The sequence below is a fragment of the Oncorhynchus nerka genome, linkage group LG7 (genome assembly GCF_034236695.1).
Source record: "Oncorhynchus nerka isolate Pitt River linkage group LG7, Oner_Uvic_2.0, whole genome shotgun sequence".
Classification (NCBI taxonomy): domain Eukaryota; kingdom Metazoa; phylum Chordata; class Actinopteri; order Salmoniformes; family Salmonidae; genus Oncorhynchus; species Oncorhynchus nerka.
The window spans coordinates 86,288,613-86,303,922 of record NC_088402.1 but is presented as its reverse complement, the minus strand read 5'-3'; the positions used below and the strand labels follow the sequence as shown (position 1 = coordinate 86,303,922).

At 43.4% G+C, this 15,310-nt stretch overlaps 1 protein-coding gene across 1 annotated transcript in view; it reads left to right on the top strand.

Moving 5' to 3' along the window:
• LOC115122820 (1-phosphatidylinositol 4,5-bisphosphate phosphodiesterase eta-2-like) overlaps positions 1–15,310 on the top strand; it is a 126,629-nt gene that overhangs the window by 52,523 nt on the left and 58,796 nt on the right. Inside the window, exons 10-11 of the mRNA XM_065021102.1 lie at positions 1,188–1,308; positions 8,353–8,524. Of these exons, the coding sequence (XP_064877174.1) occupies positions 1,188–1,308; positions 8,353–8,524 (293 nt within the window). The remainder of the gene's footprint in view (positions 1–1,187; positions 1,309–8,352; positions 8,525–15,310) is intronic.

The following is a 15,310-nucleotide window of genomic DNA, read 5'->3' as shown; positions in this document are numbered from 1 at the left end:
TCCCTGTCTTAGGTCAGTTAGGATCACCACTTTATTTTAAGAATGTGAAATGTCAGAATAATAGTAGAGAATGCTTTTATTTCTTTCATCACATTCCCAGTGGGTCAGAAGTTTACATACACAATTAGTATTTGGTAGCATTGCCTTTCAATTGTTTAACTTGGGTCAAAAGCTTCCCACAATAAGTTGGGGGAATTTTGGCCCATTCCTCCTGACAGAGCTGGTGGAACTGAGTCAGGTTTGTAGGCCTCCTTGCTCACGCAACACTTTTTCAGTTCTGCCCACACATTTTCTATGGGATTGAGGTCAGGGCTTTGTGATGGCCACTCCAATACCTTGACTTTGTTGTCCTTAAGCCATTTTGCCACAACTTTGGAAGTATGCTTGGGGTCATTATCAATTTGCAAGACCCATTTACGACCAAGCTTTTACTTCCTGACTGATGTCTTGAGATGTTGCTTCAATATATCCACATAATTTTGGTATCTAATGGCGTTTTTGGTACCGAAATTGCTCCCAAGGTTCAACCAGACTTGTGGAGGTCTCTATTTTTTTTTCTGAGGTCTTGGCTGATCTATTTCGATTTTCCTTTGATGTCAAGCAACGAGGCACTGATTTTGAAGGTAGGCCTTGAAATACATCCACAGGTACACCTCCAATTGATTCAAATGATGTCAATTAGCCTATCAGAAGCTTCTAAAGCCATGACATAATTTTCTGGAATTTTCCAAGCTGTGTAAAGGCACAGTCAACTTAGTGTATGTAAACTTCTGACCCACTGGACAGATACAGATACTGTATCACCCACTGGACTGTGATACTGTGAATTATAAGTGAAATAATCTGTCTGTAAACAATTGTTGGAAAAATTACTTGTGTCATGCACAAAGTAGATGTCCTAACTGACTTGCCAAAACTATAGTTTGTTAACAAGAAATTTGTGGAGTGGTTGAAAAACTAGTTTTATTGACTCCAACCTAAGTGTATGTAAACTTCCGACTTCAACTGTACATGGAGGTTACATACTGGTACAAATATTGTCTGTCTTGTCTTCAGTCAGAGAATGTAATGGGTTCCTTGTATGTAACAGTTTGTGAGCTGAAGGATTAACACAGGAAGTATTAATTAGCTTTGTGTACACAACCTTCTCATGGTCACTCCATTCTTTTTCTTCCCCTCCACTGCAGTGGACTGCTGGGACGGGCAGGACGGCGAGCCCATCGTGCACCACGGCTATACTCTCACCTCCAAGATCCTCTTCAAAGACGTCATCGAGACCATCAACAAGTACGCCTTTGTGAAGAACGAGTAAGAATGTCTGCTTCTGAGTTCTTAATTCTTGTTTCAAACAAAAATACCTATATAGATCAAAAAGGTTTTTTATAGCAACATGAGGTTGATTTGACATTTCTCTCCCACATATTTGAATGGCTGTCCTTCATCCTGAGCCTGTATGGGAGAATGGAAGGGAATGAGGCTGCGAGGCTTCTCATGAGATATCGGTCTGAGAGCGTTTTGTCGTGCACGCAATAGCTAAGCCTACCATCATCGTTCATACATCTTAATGGTAACAATATATCTTTCAGATGTAGCCTACTTTACCTTAGGCTTTCTCATATGCTATTATTATTTTATTTTTTTTAAACTTTATTTAACCAGACATATCAGTTGAGAACAAATTCATCTTCAATGACCGCCTACCAGAAGGATTACGATAGAGGAAACAAAGTCTAGATTTAACTTTAGCCTGCAGCTTTGATATGTGCTGAGAGAAGGCCAGTGCACTGTCTAGCCATACTCCCAAGTAGTTGTATGAGGTAACTACCTCAAGCTCTAAACCCTCAGAGGTAGTGATCACACTTGTGGGGAGAGGGTTATTCTTCTTACCAAACCACATTACCTTTGTCTTTGAGGTGTTCAGAACAAGGTTAAGGGCAGAGAAAGCTTGTTGGACACGAAGAAAGCTTTGTTGTAGAGCATTTAACACAATCCGGGGAGGGGCCAGCTGAGTATAAGATTATCATCTGCATATAAATGGATGCGAGAGCTTCCTACTGCCTGAGCTATGTTGTTGATGTAAATTGAGAAGAGCGTGGAGCCTTGGATCAAGCCTTGGGGTACTGCTTTGGTGACAGGCAGTGTCCGAGACAGCAGATGTTCTGACTTTATACACTGCACTCTTTGAGAGAGGTAGTTAGCAAACCAGACCAAAGACCCCTTGGAGACACCAATACTCCTTGGCCGGCCCACAAGAATGGAATGGTCTACCGTATCAAAAGCTTTGGGCTAGTCAATAAAAATAGCAACACAACATTGCTTAGAATCAAGGGCAATGGTGACATCATTGAGGACCTTTAAGGACACATTCATAACCTGAGCGGAAACCAGATTACATACCACTTACTCTGTTGGTAAACAGGGGAAAATAGAAATAGGCCTATAAAAGATAGGATCAGCTTGATCTCCCCCTTTAAATAAAAGACGCACGTGGCTGCCTTCCAAGCAATGGAACCTCCCCAGAGAGGAGAGACAGGTTAAAAAGGTCAGAGAGAGACTTGGCGATGATCGGGGCAGCAACCTTACAGAAGAAAGGGTCTAATCTATCTGATCCAGATGTTTTTTGAGGTCAAGTTTAAGGAGCTCCTTTAGCACCTCAGACTCTGTGACCGCCTGCAGGGAGAAACCTTGTAGTGGGGCAAGGGAAAAAGAGGGAGGAGCATTGGGATGGTTGCATTAGAAGGTGTGGAGATGAACAAATGTTGGACAGGCAAGGAGGCATGGCAGAGTCAAATAGGAATCCTGACTTAATGAAGTGGTGATTTAAAGAGCTCAGCCATGTGGTCCTTGTCAGTAACAACCACATCATCAACATTAAGGGACATGGGCAGCTGTGATGAGGAGGGTTTATTCTCCAGTTCTTTACGTTTTACAGAACTGTCACGATCGTTATAATGACTGGACCAAGGTGCAGCGTGGGATGGTTCCATCCTCTTTATTTCGAAGTGATATTCAAAGAAAACAATAAATCGCAAAACGAAATGTGAAGCTACTATAGTGCTTGCAGGCAACTATACATAGACAAGATCCCACGAAGCACAAAGGGGAAATGGCTGCCTAAATATGATCCCCAATCAGAGACAACGATAAACAGCTGCCTCTGATTGGGAACCATACCAAGCCAACATAGAAATATAATCACCTAGATGACCCACCCTAGTCACACCCCGACCGAGCCAACATAGAGAATAAAAAGCTCTCTATGGTCAGGGCATAACAACAACGTCTTTGGGTTAGACCCACAGAGAAATAACTGCTCCTTAAAGTAACTAACTTTGGCCTTCCGGATAGCCTGAGTGAATTTATTTCTAATTTGCCTGAACGAGAGCCAGTCAGCCTGAGTATGCGTGTGCTGAGCGATTTGCCAAATGGAATACTAGTGGTGGAGTGACTCTGTCAGACCACATTCGAACCACATTCGAACCAGGGGCTGAACCTGTTTTTAGTTCTCATTGTCTTTATGGGCTCGTATTTGTTAATGATACCACTGAAAATATTAAAAAAGGTCTAAGGCCAGGTCATAAAGGAAGGCTTGCTAATTAAAGTTTTTTAGCAAGTGTTTATGACAAATCAGAACAGGTCGTTTCACTGAGCAGCCATTACGAACACAAGCTGTAAAACAGTGATCACTAAGGTCATTATAGAAAACACCAGACTGATACCTATCTTGATTATTTGTGAGGATAACATCAAGGAGAGTAGCCTTTTCTGGGTGTTTGGAGTCATACCTTGTGGGATTGGTAATAATCTGAGAAAGATTTAGGGAGTCCCATTGCTTTAGGACTTGGTCAGGTTGTTTAAGCATGTCCCAGTTTAGGTCACCTAGCATTACAAATTCAGACTTGGTGTAAGGGGCCAGGAGAGAGCTTAGGGCAGGTAGGGTACAGGCCGGTGCTGATGGTGGCCGATGACACCCACTCAACAAAGAGTTATTTGAAAGTTTTAATGCATAAAACCAGCAAATCAAATTGTTTGGGGACAGACTTGGTAGAGATAACCGAGCACTGAAGGTGATCCTTGGTAAAGATCCATGACATTTTGTAAGATCTGTCTTGCTGAAAAAGGTTATAACCAGAAAGGTTAAAATTAGTATTCAAAACACTCTTTCTTAACCACGTCCCAGTAATGACCAACACATCTGGATTGGAGCTGTGAACCCACACTTTCAATTGATCAATTTTAACTAATAAGCTTCTAGTGAAACGTGCAGAAAACCCAGATTTTCACGAGACCAGAAATCAGTGAAACAGATATCAGAGCACAAGTCAGAATTGGGGCTAGCAACAGTAGATGGGCCAGGGTGTACATGCACATTTCCAGATATCATCAGCAGTAATACAATCAGGGCACGGCAGAGGACAGGGAGAGCTCTGCAGTGCTGATTTATGACATCTGAATGTGTCTTCGATCATATTGTACAGCAATTTCATCAGGTAACATGAATACAAAGCCGGCGAGGGGTGGTTAGGATGGGAGGCCAGAAGTTTGTGTAGCCAATAGTCAGAGTCCCGAGTGTGGGAACAGACAGTCTGTCCCACAGTTGGGTAAACAAGCAAGTTTATAGTCAACAAAGCAACCAGGAGTCATGAGGCAAATATCATGAGGCAAATAGCATAAAGCACAAGAGAAAAATATAACAACTTCAGGCTAGCCATTGTAAGATCATTAACTCGCACCAGCAGTGCGTGTGTGCTGGAGGTGAGCAAAAGCTCAGGAGAGAGGGGGGAGTGTGGTGGGGGTACCTGTACCACACAAGGAGACAGGCCAGGGTAGACGGTGAACAGATCGCCAGGTGGAATCCAAGCAGCAGTGCAGCAGGCAACAGGAGTAGGTGTCACACCCACTTAGGAGAAGCTTTTTTTTCCCTGGAGGTAGATTTCTTGTAGAAAATCCCAGCTAGCTAACGTAGCTAGCAAGTCTGTCCATATTTTTTCCACGTGGAAAAGGTTGTTAGCTAGCTATATCTTTTCAGTGTCGGCGAATGGGCCTTTACAACGTCCAAACAAAGTTTACCCTCGGTGGGGCTTTCAGAAAGTATTCGTTACCTTTGGCTTGTTCTACATTTTGTTCCTACAGCCTGAAATATGTTATGTTTTCGTTATTACACACAATACTACGTAATGACAAAGTGAAAACATGTTTTTTGAAATTCTTGCAAATGTGTTGAAAATGAAATACAGAAATACTTCATTTAACAAAGTACACCCCCCCCACACACACACACACACACAATCAGTCAATAGTTTGTAGAAGCACCTTTGGCGGCAGTTCGAGCTGTGAGTCTTTCTTTCTGGGTAAGTCTCTAAGAGCTTGGCACAACTGGATTGTACAATATTTGCCCATTATTCTTTGTAAAATTCAAGCTCTGTCAAGTTGATTGTTGGTCATTGCTAGACAGCCATTTTTAAGTCTTGCCATAGATGTTCAAGATGATTTAAGTCAAAACTGTAACTAGGCCACTCGGGCACATTCAATGTTGTCTTGGTAAGCAACTCCAGTGTAGATTTAGGTTATTATTCTGCTGAAAGGGGAATTTGTCTCCCAGTGTCTGATAGAAATCAGACTGAACCAGGGTTTTCTCTATGATTTTACCTGTGCTTGGCTCTATTCTGTTTCTTTTTATCCTAAAAATCAACTCCCTAGTCTTTGCTGATGACAAGCATATCCATAACATGATGCAGCCACCACCATGCTTGAAAATATGAAGTGGTACTCAGTGATTTGTTTTTTTAACATTTCATTTTATTTCACCTTTTATTTAACCAGGTAGGCCAGTTGAGAACAAGTTCTCATTTACAAATGCGATCTGGTTGAGATAGAGCAAATCAGTGCGACACAAACAACACAGAGTTACACATGGGATAAACAAACGTACAGTCAATAACACAATAGAAAAGTCTATATACAGTGTGCCAATGGTTTTTGGATTTGGATTTGCCCCAGACCTAATGCTTTGTATTCAGGACATTCAGGCCACATTTTTTGCAGTATTACTTAAGTGTGTGGTTGCAAACAGGATGTACATTTTGGAATATTTGTATTCTGTACAGACTTCCTTTACACTCTGTCATTTAGGTTCATATTGTGGAGTAACTACAATGTTATTGTTCCATCCTCAGTTGTCTCCTATCACAGCCTTTAAACTCTGTAACCGTTTAAAAGTCACAATTGGCCTCATGGTGAAATCACTGATCAGTTTCCATCCTCTTCTGAGTCAGGAAGGACGCCTGTATCTTTATAGTGACTGGGTGTATTGATACGCCATCCAAAGTGTAATTAATAACTTCACCATGCTCAAAGGGATATTCAGTGTCTGCTTTTATCCCCACACATCTACCAATCGGTGCCCTTCTTTTTGAGGCATTGAACAACTTCACTGGTCTTTGTGGTTGAATCTGTTGAAATTCACCACTTGATTGAGGGACCTTACAATTATCTGTATGTGTGGGGTACAGAGATGGAGCAGTCATTCAAAAGTCATGTTAAACACTATTGTTGAACACAGAATATGTCTATGCAACTTATGTGATTTGTTAAGCACCTTTCTACTCTTGAACATGTTGAAGCTTGCAATAGCTAAGGGTTTGAATACTTATTAACTCAAGACATTTCAGCTTATTCATGTTTTTACATTTTCAAAACATTTCTAAAAGCAAAATTCCGCTGACATTATGGGGTGTTGTGTTTTAGATGAGTGACAGAAAATATCAAGACATTTTAAATTCAGGCTGTAACTACAAACTGTGGACAAAGTAAAACCGTACTTCCTGATGGCACTGTATGGTATGTGCCAGATGTACAAGGCTCATGGTGAATTATAGTTCCTTCTAAGTCATAAACTATTAAATATGGTTTTCTCAGAATATTCCTATTCTAAGTTGTTCTCAGCGCCTTAGTCTCTTTCATTGAATTGGTTCCCTTGAACCAAGCAAGCGTACAAATTGATGCTCCGCTAGCATCAAAGCAATCATAGACTACACAGTGAGTTACCGGGATCTTTGTTGAAAGACACTGCCCAACGATGCATTGTATTGTACTCCTATGGGCTCACTGGAGCGAGCGAGTGTTTCCACATGACCTGCACACCCACACAGACCTCATCAGAGATGCGGTGCTGCTGTAGGTGATAATTCTATCAAGACTATCAGAATGCACGCAACCTGTATACGAGAGACTGTATATAGACCCACAAGTAACAGAAAGCAATGGGGGGGGGGGGGGGGGGTTGTGTCTGTGTGTGTGAGGGTCTGTGTGTGCCTCTTTTCTCTTCTTCTAGTACAATGCATTCTGTAGATAATTGATATGAACAGCCAGGAATGTATTCAACTTACAACAAAGAATGTTTAATTTTTGTTGTTGTTGACATTTTAGAGGAGTTGAGGTTGATCACATCAGAATGAAACTGAGAACCCATAGCTGTACTTGCAAGTGTCTGAATAGTGAGCACCTATTGCCAAGGCTGTACCAAAGATGTAGAACTATCTAGGTTAGGGGTCTCAACTTACTGTTAAAGTTAGAATAGTAGAATGCACAAGGTGCAATTACGGTTTTGTTTTGTGCATCAGCAGTTTAAAGTTTGATACTGTATGTCAGTCACATTCATACAATTAACCATGCTAGCTAACGGTTTTTAGATTGGTAAGTTAGTTTAGTGCCCAGCTACCTGAACTTAGCGGGGGGGATGCACTGCGGCTCCTCATGAGCTCAGATTTTGCGGCCCCACCCCCATCATCAAAGTTGCCCATTCCTGATATATATATATCTGTCAGTACCTGTGTCTTTGTTCTCAAGTCTCCTAGTGATGGTAACCTACGGCCGTACCTACCTGTCTCTGTGTAACCCACGGCCGTATCGGAGTCTCTGTGTAACCCACGGCCGCATCGGAGTCTCTGTGTAACCCACGTCTGTCTCTGTGTAACCCACGTCTGTCTCTGTGTAACCCACGCCTGTCTCTGTGTAACCCACGTCTGTCTCTGTGTAACCCACGCCTGTCTCTGTGTAACCCACGTCTGTCTCTGTGTAACCCACGTCTGTCTCTGTGTAACCCACGTCTGTCTCTGTGTAACCCACGTCTGTCTCTGTGTAACCCACGTCTGTCTCTGTGTAACCCACGCCTGTCTCTGTGTAACCCACGCCTGTCTCTGTGTAACCCACGTCTGTCTCTGTGTAACCCACGTCTGTCTCTGTGTAACCCACGCCTGTCTCTGTGTAACCCACGCCTGTCTCTGTGTAACCCACGTCTGTCTCTGTGTAACCCACGTCTGTCTCTGTGTAACCCACGTCTGTCTCTGTCAGCTACCCAGTGATCCTGTCCATTGAGAACCACTGCAGCGTCCCCCAGCAGAAGAAGATGGCCCAGTACCTGGTGGAGGTGATGGGAGACAAGCTGGACCTCTCGGCCATCAAGGCAGATGAACGGGGCCGCCTGCCCTCCCCAGACACCCTCAAAGGGAAGATCCTCATCAAGGTAAACACTTAGAATTAACACACACACACACACACACACATACACACACGGTTCCTTCCCAACCGTAATAAACCTGATTCAACAAGCATTGTTCTGCGGCCTGCAATAGCTTGCCTGCATGGACACTTACCCTGTCACATCAGAGAAAGTAAGGCGTGGATAGGTATGCACATTTTGGGGAATATTCAGAGGTGGAAACTTTCCGTGGGAATTAACGGGAATATATGGGAATTAACAGAAATATATGCAAGTTAATAAAAAAAGAAACATCCTTTTTCAGGACCCTGTCTTTCAAAGATAATTTGTAAAATTGAAATAACTTCACATATCTTCATTGTAAAGAGTTTAAAAACGGTTTCCCATGCTTGTTCAATGAAACATAAACAATTAATGAACATGCACCTGTGGAACGGTTGTTAAGACACTAACAGCTTACAGACGGTAGGCAATTAAGGTCGCAGTTATGAAAACTTAGGACACTAAAAAGGCCTTTCTACTGACTCTGAAAAACACCAAAAGAAAGATGCCCAGGGTCCCTGCTCATCTACGTGAACATGCCTTAGGCATGCTGCAAGGAGGCATGAGGACTGCAGGTGTGGGCAGGGCAATAAATTGCAATGTCCGTACTGTGAGACACCTAAGACGGTGCTACAGGGAGACAGAATGGACAGCAGGTCATCCTTGCAGTGGCAGACCACGTGTAACAACACCTGCACAGGATCAGTACATCCGAACATCACACTTGCGGGACAGGTACAGGATGGCAACAACAACTGCCCGAGTTACACCAGGAACGCACAGTCCCTCCATCAGTGCTCAGACTGTCCACAATAGGCTGAGAGAGGCTGGACTGAGGGCTTGTAGGCCTGTTGTAAGGCAGGTCCTCACCAGATATCACTGGCAACAACGTCGCCTATGGGCACAAACCCACCATCGCTGGACCAGACAGGACTGGCAAAAAGTGCTCTACACTGACGAGTCTCGGTTTTGTCTCACTAGGGGTGATGGTTGGATTCGCGTTTATCGTCGAAGGAATGAGCGTTACACCGAGGCCTGTAGTCTGGAGCGGGATCGATTTGGAGGTGGAGGGTCCGTCATGGTCTGGGGCGGTGTGTCACAGCATCATCGGACTGAGCTTGTTGTCATTGCAGGCAATCTCAACGCTATGCGTTACAGGGAAGACATCCTCCTCCCTCATGTGGTACCCTCCCTGCAGGCTCATGCTGACATGACCCTCCAGCATGACATTGCCACCAGCCATACTGCTCATTCTGTGAGTGAGTATCTCACAGCAAGAACTGGCAAATCTGGTGCAGTCCATGAGGAGGAGATGTACTGCAGGGATTAATGCACTTGGTGGCCACACCAGGTACTGACTGTTACTTTTTGATTTTGACCCCCGTTTGTTCAGGGACAAATTATGTGACTAACATAAATGGAATGTCTGTGGAACTTGTTCAGTTTGTCTCAGTTGTTGAATCTTGTTATGTTCATACAAATATTTACACATGTTAAGTTTGCTGAATATAAACACAGTTGACAGTGAGGAGACTTTTATTTTTTTGCTGAGTTTATTAATACCATTTTTGCATTGGATATACAGTTGAAGTCGGAAGTTTACATACAGCTATGTTGGAGTCATTAAAACTTGTCTTTCAACCACTCCACAAATATCTTGTTAACAAACTATAGTTTTGGCAAGTTGGTTAGGACATCTACTTTGTGCATGACACACTTTTTTCCAACAATTTGTTTAGCCAGATTATTTCACTTATAAGTTACTGTATCACAATTCCAGTGGGTCAGAAGTTTACATACTCTAAGTTGGCTGTGCCTTTAAATAGCTTGGAAAATTCCAGAAAATGATGTCATGGCTTTAGAAGCTTCTGATAGGCTAATTGACATAATTTGAGTCAATTGGAGGTGTACCTGTGGATGCATTTCAAGGCTTACCTTCAAACTCAGTGCCTCTTTGCTTGACATCAAAGGAAAATCAAAAGAAATCACCCAAGACCTCAGAACAAGAAATTGTCGACCTCCACAAGTCTGGTTCATCATTTGGAGCAATTTCCAAACACCTGAAGGTACCACGTTCATCTGTTCAAACAATAGTACGCAATTATGAACACCATAGGACCACGCAGCCGTCATACCGCTCAGGAAAGAGACGTGTTCTGTCTCCTAGAGATGAACGTACATTGGTGCAAAAAGTACAGATCAATCCCAGAACAACAGCAAAGGACCTTGTGAAGATGCTGGAGGAAACAGGTACAAAGTATCGATATCCACAGTAAAACGAGTCCTATATCGACAACCTGAAAAGCCGCTTAGCAAGGAAGAAGCCACTGCACCAAAACCGCCATAAAAAAGCCAGACTATGGTTTGCAACTGCACATGGGGACAAAGATCGTACTTTTTGGAGAAATGTCCTCTGGTCTGATGAAACAAAAATAGAACTGTTTGGCCATAATGACCATCATTATGTTTGGAGGAAAAAGGGAGGCTTGCACGCCGAAGAAAACCATCCCAACCGTGAAGCACAAGGTTGGCAGCATCATGTTGTGGGGGTGCTTTGCTGCAGGAGGGACTGTTGCACTTCACAAAATAGATGTCATCATGAGGTAGGAAAATGATGTGGATATATTGAAGCAACATCTCAAGACTTCAGTCAGGAAGTTGAAGCTTGGTCACAAATGTGTCTTCCAAATGGACAATGACCCCAAGCATACTTCCAAACTTATGGCAAAATGGCGTAAGGACAACAAAGTCATATTATTGGAGTGGCCATCGCAAGCCCTGACCTTAATCTTATAGAAAATGTTTGGGCAGACCTGAAAAAGCGTGTGCAAGCAAGGAGGCCTACAAACCTGACTCACTTACACCAGCTCTGTGTTGAGGAATGGGCCAAAATTCGCCCAAATTATTGTGGGAAGCTTGTGGAAGGCTACACAAAAAAGTTTGACCGAAGTTAAACAATTGAAAGACTACAAAATACTAATTGTGTATGTTAACTTCTGACCCACTGGGAATGTGATGAAAGAAATAAAAGCTGAAATAAATCATTCTCTCTACTATTATTCTGACATTTCACATTCTTAAAATATATTGGTGATCCTAACTGAACTGAGAAAAAAAAAACTCAGAAAAACTGAGTTTAAATGTATTTGACTAAGGTGTATGTAAACTTCCAACTTCAACAGTATTTACCATATGATATGGAGACAGAAACATAAACCTTGTACCTTATCACAAATAGACACTGCAAATGATTAAGTCCTTCCAATGGAAATAAAAACAATTTAGTTACGAATGTAACTTTATTTAAATGAAGTAACTCTTCACATGGGATGAAAGGGAATATTGAATGATCCATCACATCTCCCAAAAACGTTTTCAACATACATCTGTGAACTGAAAGTTTAGAAACTAAAGCTTTGGTTGTCTTCCTCTCAGGCTTCCATGTCTTCTCCCTGGACCTCCTCAATGTCCACCTCTTGAACATCAGACTCTGAGACCTCATCTTCACTGTCACTTTCCAACTTTGTTGAGGATGGCTCGTTGTCAGGTTCAAAAGCCTCAAATTTCCCTGGATGGCCACCATTTTGTCAACCCTTGTATTGGTCAGCCTGTTGCGTGCTTTGGCGTGTGTGTTCCCAAACAACGACTGGTTGCGCTCTGAGGCAGTTGATGTTGGTGGGATTTGTAGGATGATGGAGGCAACAGAGGAAAGCCCCTCAGATCCCTTCCACCAGGTGGCTGATGAGTTACGTTGGCATGACTGCCATATTGCATCTCCTTTCCAAAGCCTTTGATTGGAAGTGCACTTTGCCAGACTGCCAAGAACCTTGCCCTCTTCCAGGCCAAGGTGGTGAGACATGGTAGTGATGACACCCTAGGCTTTGTTGATCTCTGCACCAGACAGGATGCTCTTGCCAGCATACTTGGGGTCCTACATGTACGCTGTGGCGTGTATGGGCTTCAGGTAGAGGTCTTCACACTTTTTGATGTATTTCAGAACTGCAGTTTCTTCTGCTTGGAGCAACAGTGAAGTGGGCAGGGCGGTACGGATTTCTTCTCTTACATCTGCAAGCAGAGTCTGAACATCAGACAGGATGGCATTGTCTCCCTCAATCCGTGCAATGGCTACTGCTATAGGTTTCAGGCTGCTACCACTCTCTCCCAAAATGCATCATCCAGGAGGATCCTCTTCATGGGGCTGTCCATATCTCTTCATTTCTTGGAGAGACTTCTTCCCCTCCAGGTGACTGTCAAACATGATGACGACACCACCCCAACGGGTGTTGCTGGGCAGCTTCAATGTGGTGCTCTTATTCTTCTCACTTTGCTTGGTGAGGCAGATTGTTGCTATAACTTGATGACCCTTCACATACCTAACCATTTCCTTGGCTCTCTTGTAGATTGTATCCATTATTTTCAGTGCCATGATGTTCTTGAGGAGCAGATTCAATGCATGAGCAGCACAGCCAATGGGTGTGATGTGAGGGTAGGACTCCTCCACTTTAGACCAAGCAGCCTTCATGTTTGCAGCGTTGTCTGTCACCAGTACAAATACCTTCTGTGGTCCAAGGTCATTGATGACTGCATTCAGCTCATCTGCAATGTAAAGACCAGTGTGTTTGTTGTCCCTTGTGTTTGTCCTCTTATAGAATACTGGTTGAGGGGTGGAGATGATTGCAATAGTCTGCTTTCTCTGTTTTTCTTGACCTTCACTTGATCTCAACTCTGCATCCAGCAAATGAGTGGATAAAGCATGTCTGGTTGGAGGGGTGTATGCTGGGCGAAGATCATTCAGAAATTTCTTCCAATACACATTGCCTGTGAGTATCAGAGATGAACCAGTTACATACACAGCTTGAGCAAGAGATTCATCAGCGTTATTCTGACTACGTTCCTCCATTGAGTCAAAAAAAACTTTCATTCCAGGAGGACCATGAGCTGTTGCTATTGATAAGGTGTCTGATTCCAGGAGGACCATGAGCTGTTGCTATCGATAAGGTGCCTGATTCCAGGAGGACCATGAGCTGTTGCTATTGCTAAAGTGATTTATAATTTTCACCTCGAATAGAAGTAGAGGGACTTTTGTCAGAGGTTGCTTGTTGTGAGCGCTGAGGGAACTTCATGGCCAGATGATTCTGCATCTTTGTTGCATTCTTCAAATATGATTTGGCATGGTATTTTCAAATGTACACAGCTTTAGCTAATGTACACAGCTGCAGTGAAATGTCTCCACACATCAGATAGTGCCCGTGGCATTTTCCTGTAAAGATTAGAAACAAATGAGTAAAAAAAAAAAATCAATTTACAGATAAATAGTTATGCAGTTAGATTAAACAACTCCTTTGTAAGATAAATGTTTTAAAATGAAACATGTATGGAAACAGGTGAATTAACACTCCTCAGTTAGCAGGATCAAGCTAGCAAAACCCCACATGGTAGCAAAAACGAACTAGCAGAAACTGTCAACAAGTTAGACATGATTTAAACACACTTTGCTGTAGGCTACTATTTACTAGTTAACAAAAAATACTGTATGTCACATTAAATATATTCACCCCACCCAGTATTGTACTCAAAACTTACCAGAAAGCATGTAGTCCTTGGCTCAGACACTGTAGTAGTGTGGGCTCAATAACATCTCATTAGTGGGCAAGATCTTGAGAATCAGCTGTACATGTGATGGAAGAATACACTGTGCATGCAGAAGGTTACAATTCCATTGAATTGGGGAAAGGTTAACCAAAATATGCCACAAGACCTAGAATTGCCTTACGGAAATTGTTCAATTTAGCTGACTTTAGGCCAGTGGATGGTGACAAATCGTTCCCCGTCAGACGGCTATGGGTCAATGACCAATCCACTTCCCAGCACTAGTTACCACACTGTTCTGAGTACAGTCTCGCCTCGCAGCGCTAGTTACCACAGTGTTCTGAGTACAGTCTCGCCTCGCAGCGCTAGTTACCACACTGTTCTGAGTACAGTCTCGCCTCGCAGCGCTAGTTACCACACTGTTCTGAGTACAGTCTCGCCTCGCAGCGCTAGTTACCACACTGTTCTGAGTAGTCTCGCCTCGCAACGCTAGTTACCACACTGTTCTGAGTACAGTCTCGCCTCGCAACGCTAGTTACCACACTGTTCTGAGTACAGTCTCGCCTCGCAGCGCTAGTTACCACACTGTTCTGAGTACAGTCTCGCCTCGCAGCGCTAGTTACCACACTGTTCTGAGTACAGTCTCGCCTCGCAGCGCTAGTTACCACACTGTTCTGAGTACAGTCTCACCTCGCAGCGCTAGTTACCACACTGTTCTGAGTACAGTCTCGCCTCGCAACGCTAGTTACCACACTGTTCTGAGTACAGTCTCGCCTCGCAGCGCTAGTTACCACACTGTTCTGAGTACAGTCTCGCCTCATAGCGCTAGTTACCACACTGTTCTGAGTACAGTCTCGCCTCGCAGCGCTAGTTACCACACTGTTCTGAGTACAGTCTCGCCTCGCAGCGCTAGTTACCACACTGTTCTGAGTACAGTCTCGCCTCGCAGCGCTAGTTACCACACTGTTCTGAGTACAGTCTCGCCTCGCAGCGCTAGTTACCACACTGTTCTGAGTACAGTCTCGCCTCGCAACGCTAGTTACCACACTGTTCTGAGTACAGTCTCGCCTCGCAGCGCTAGTTACCACACTGTTCTGAGTACAGTCTCGCCTCGCAACGCTACTTACCACACTGTTCTGAGTACAGTCTCGCCTCGCAGCGCTAGTTACCACACTGTTC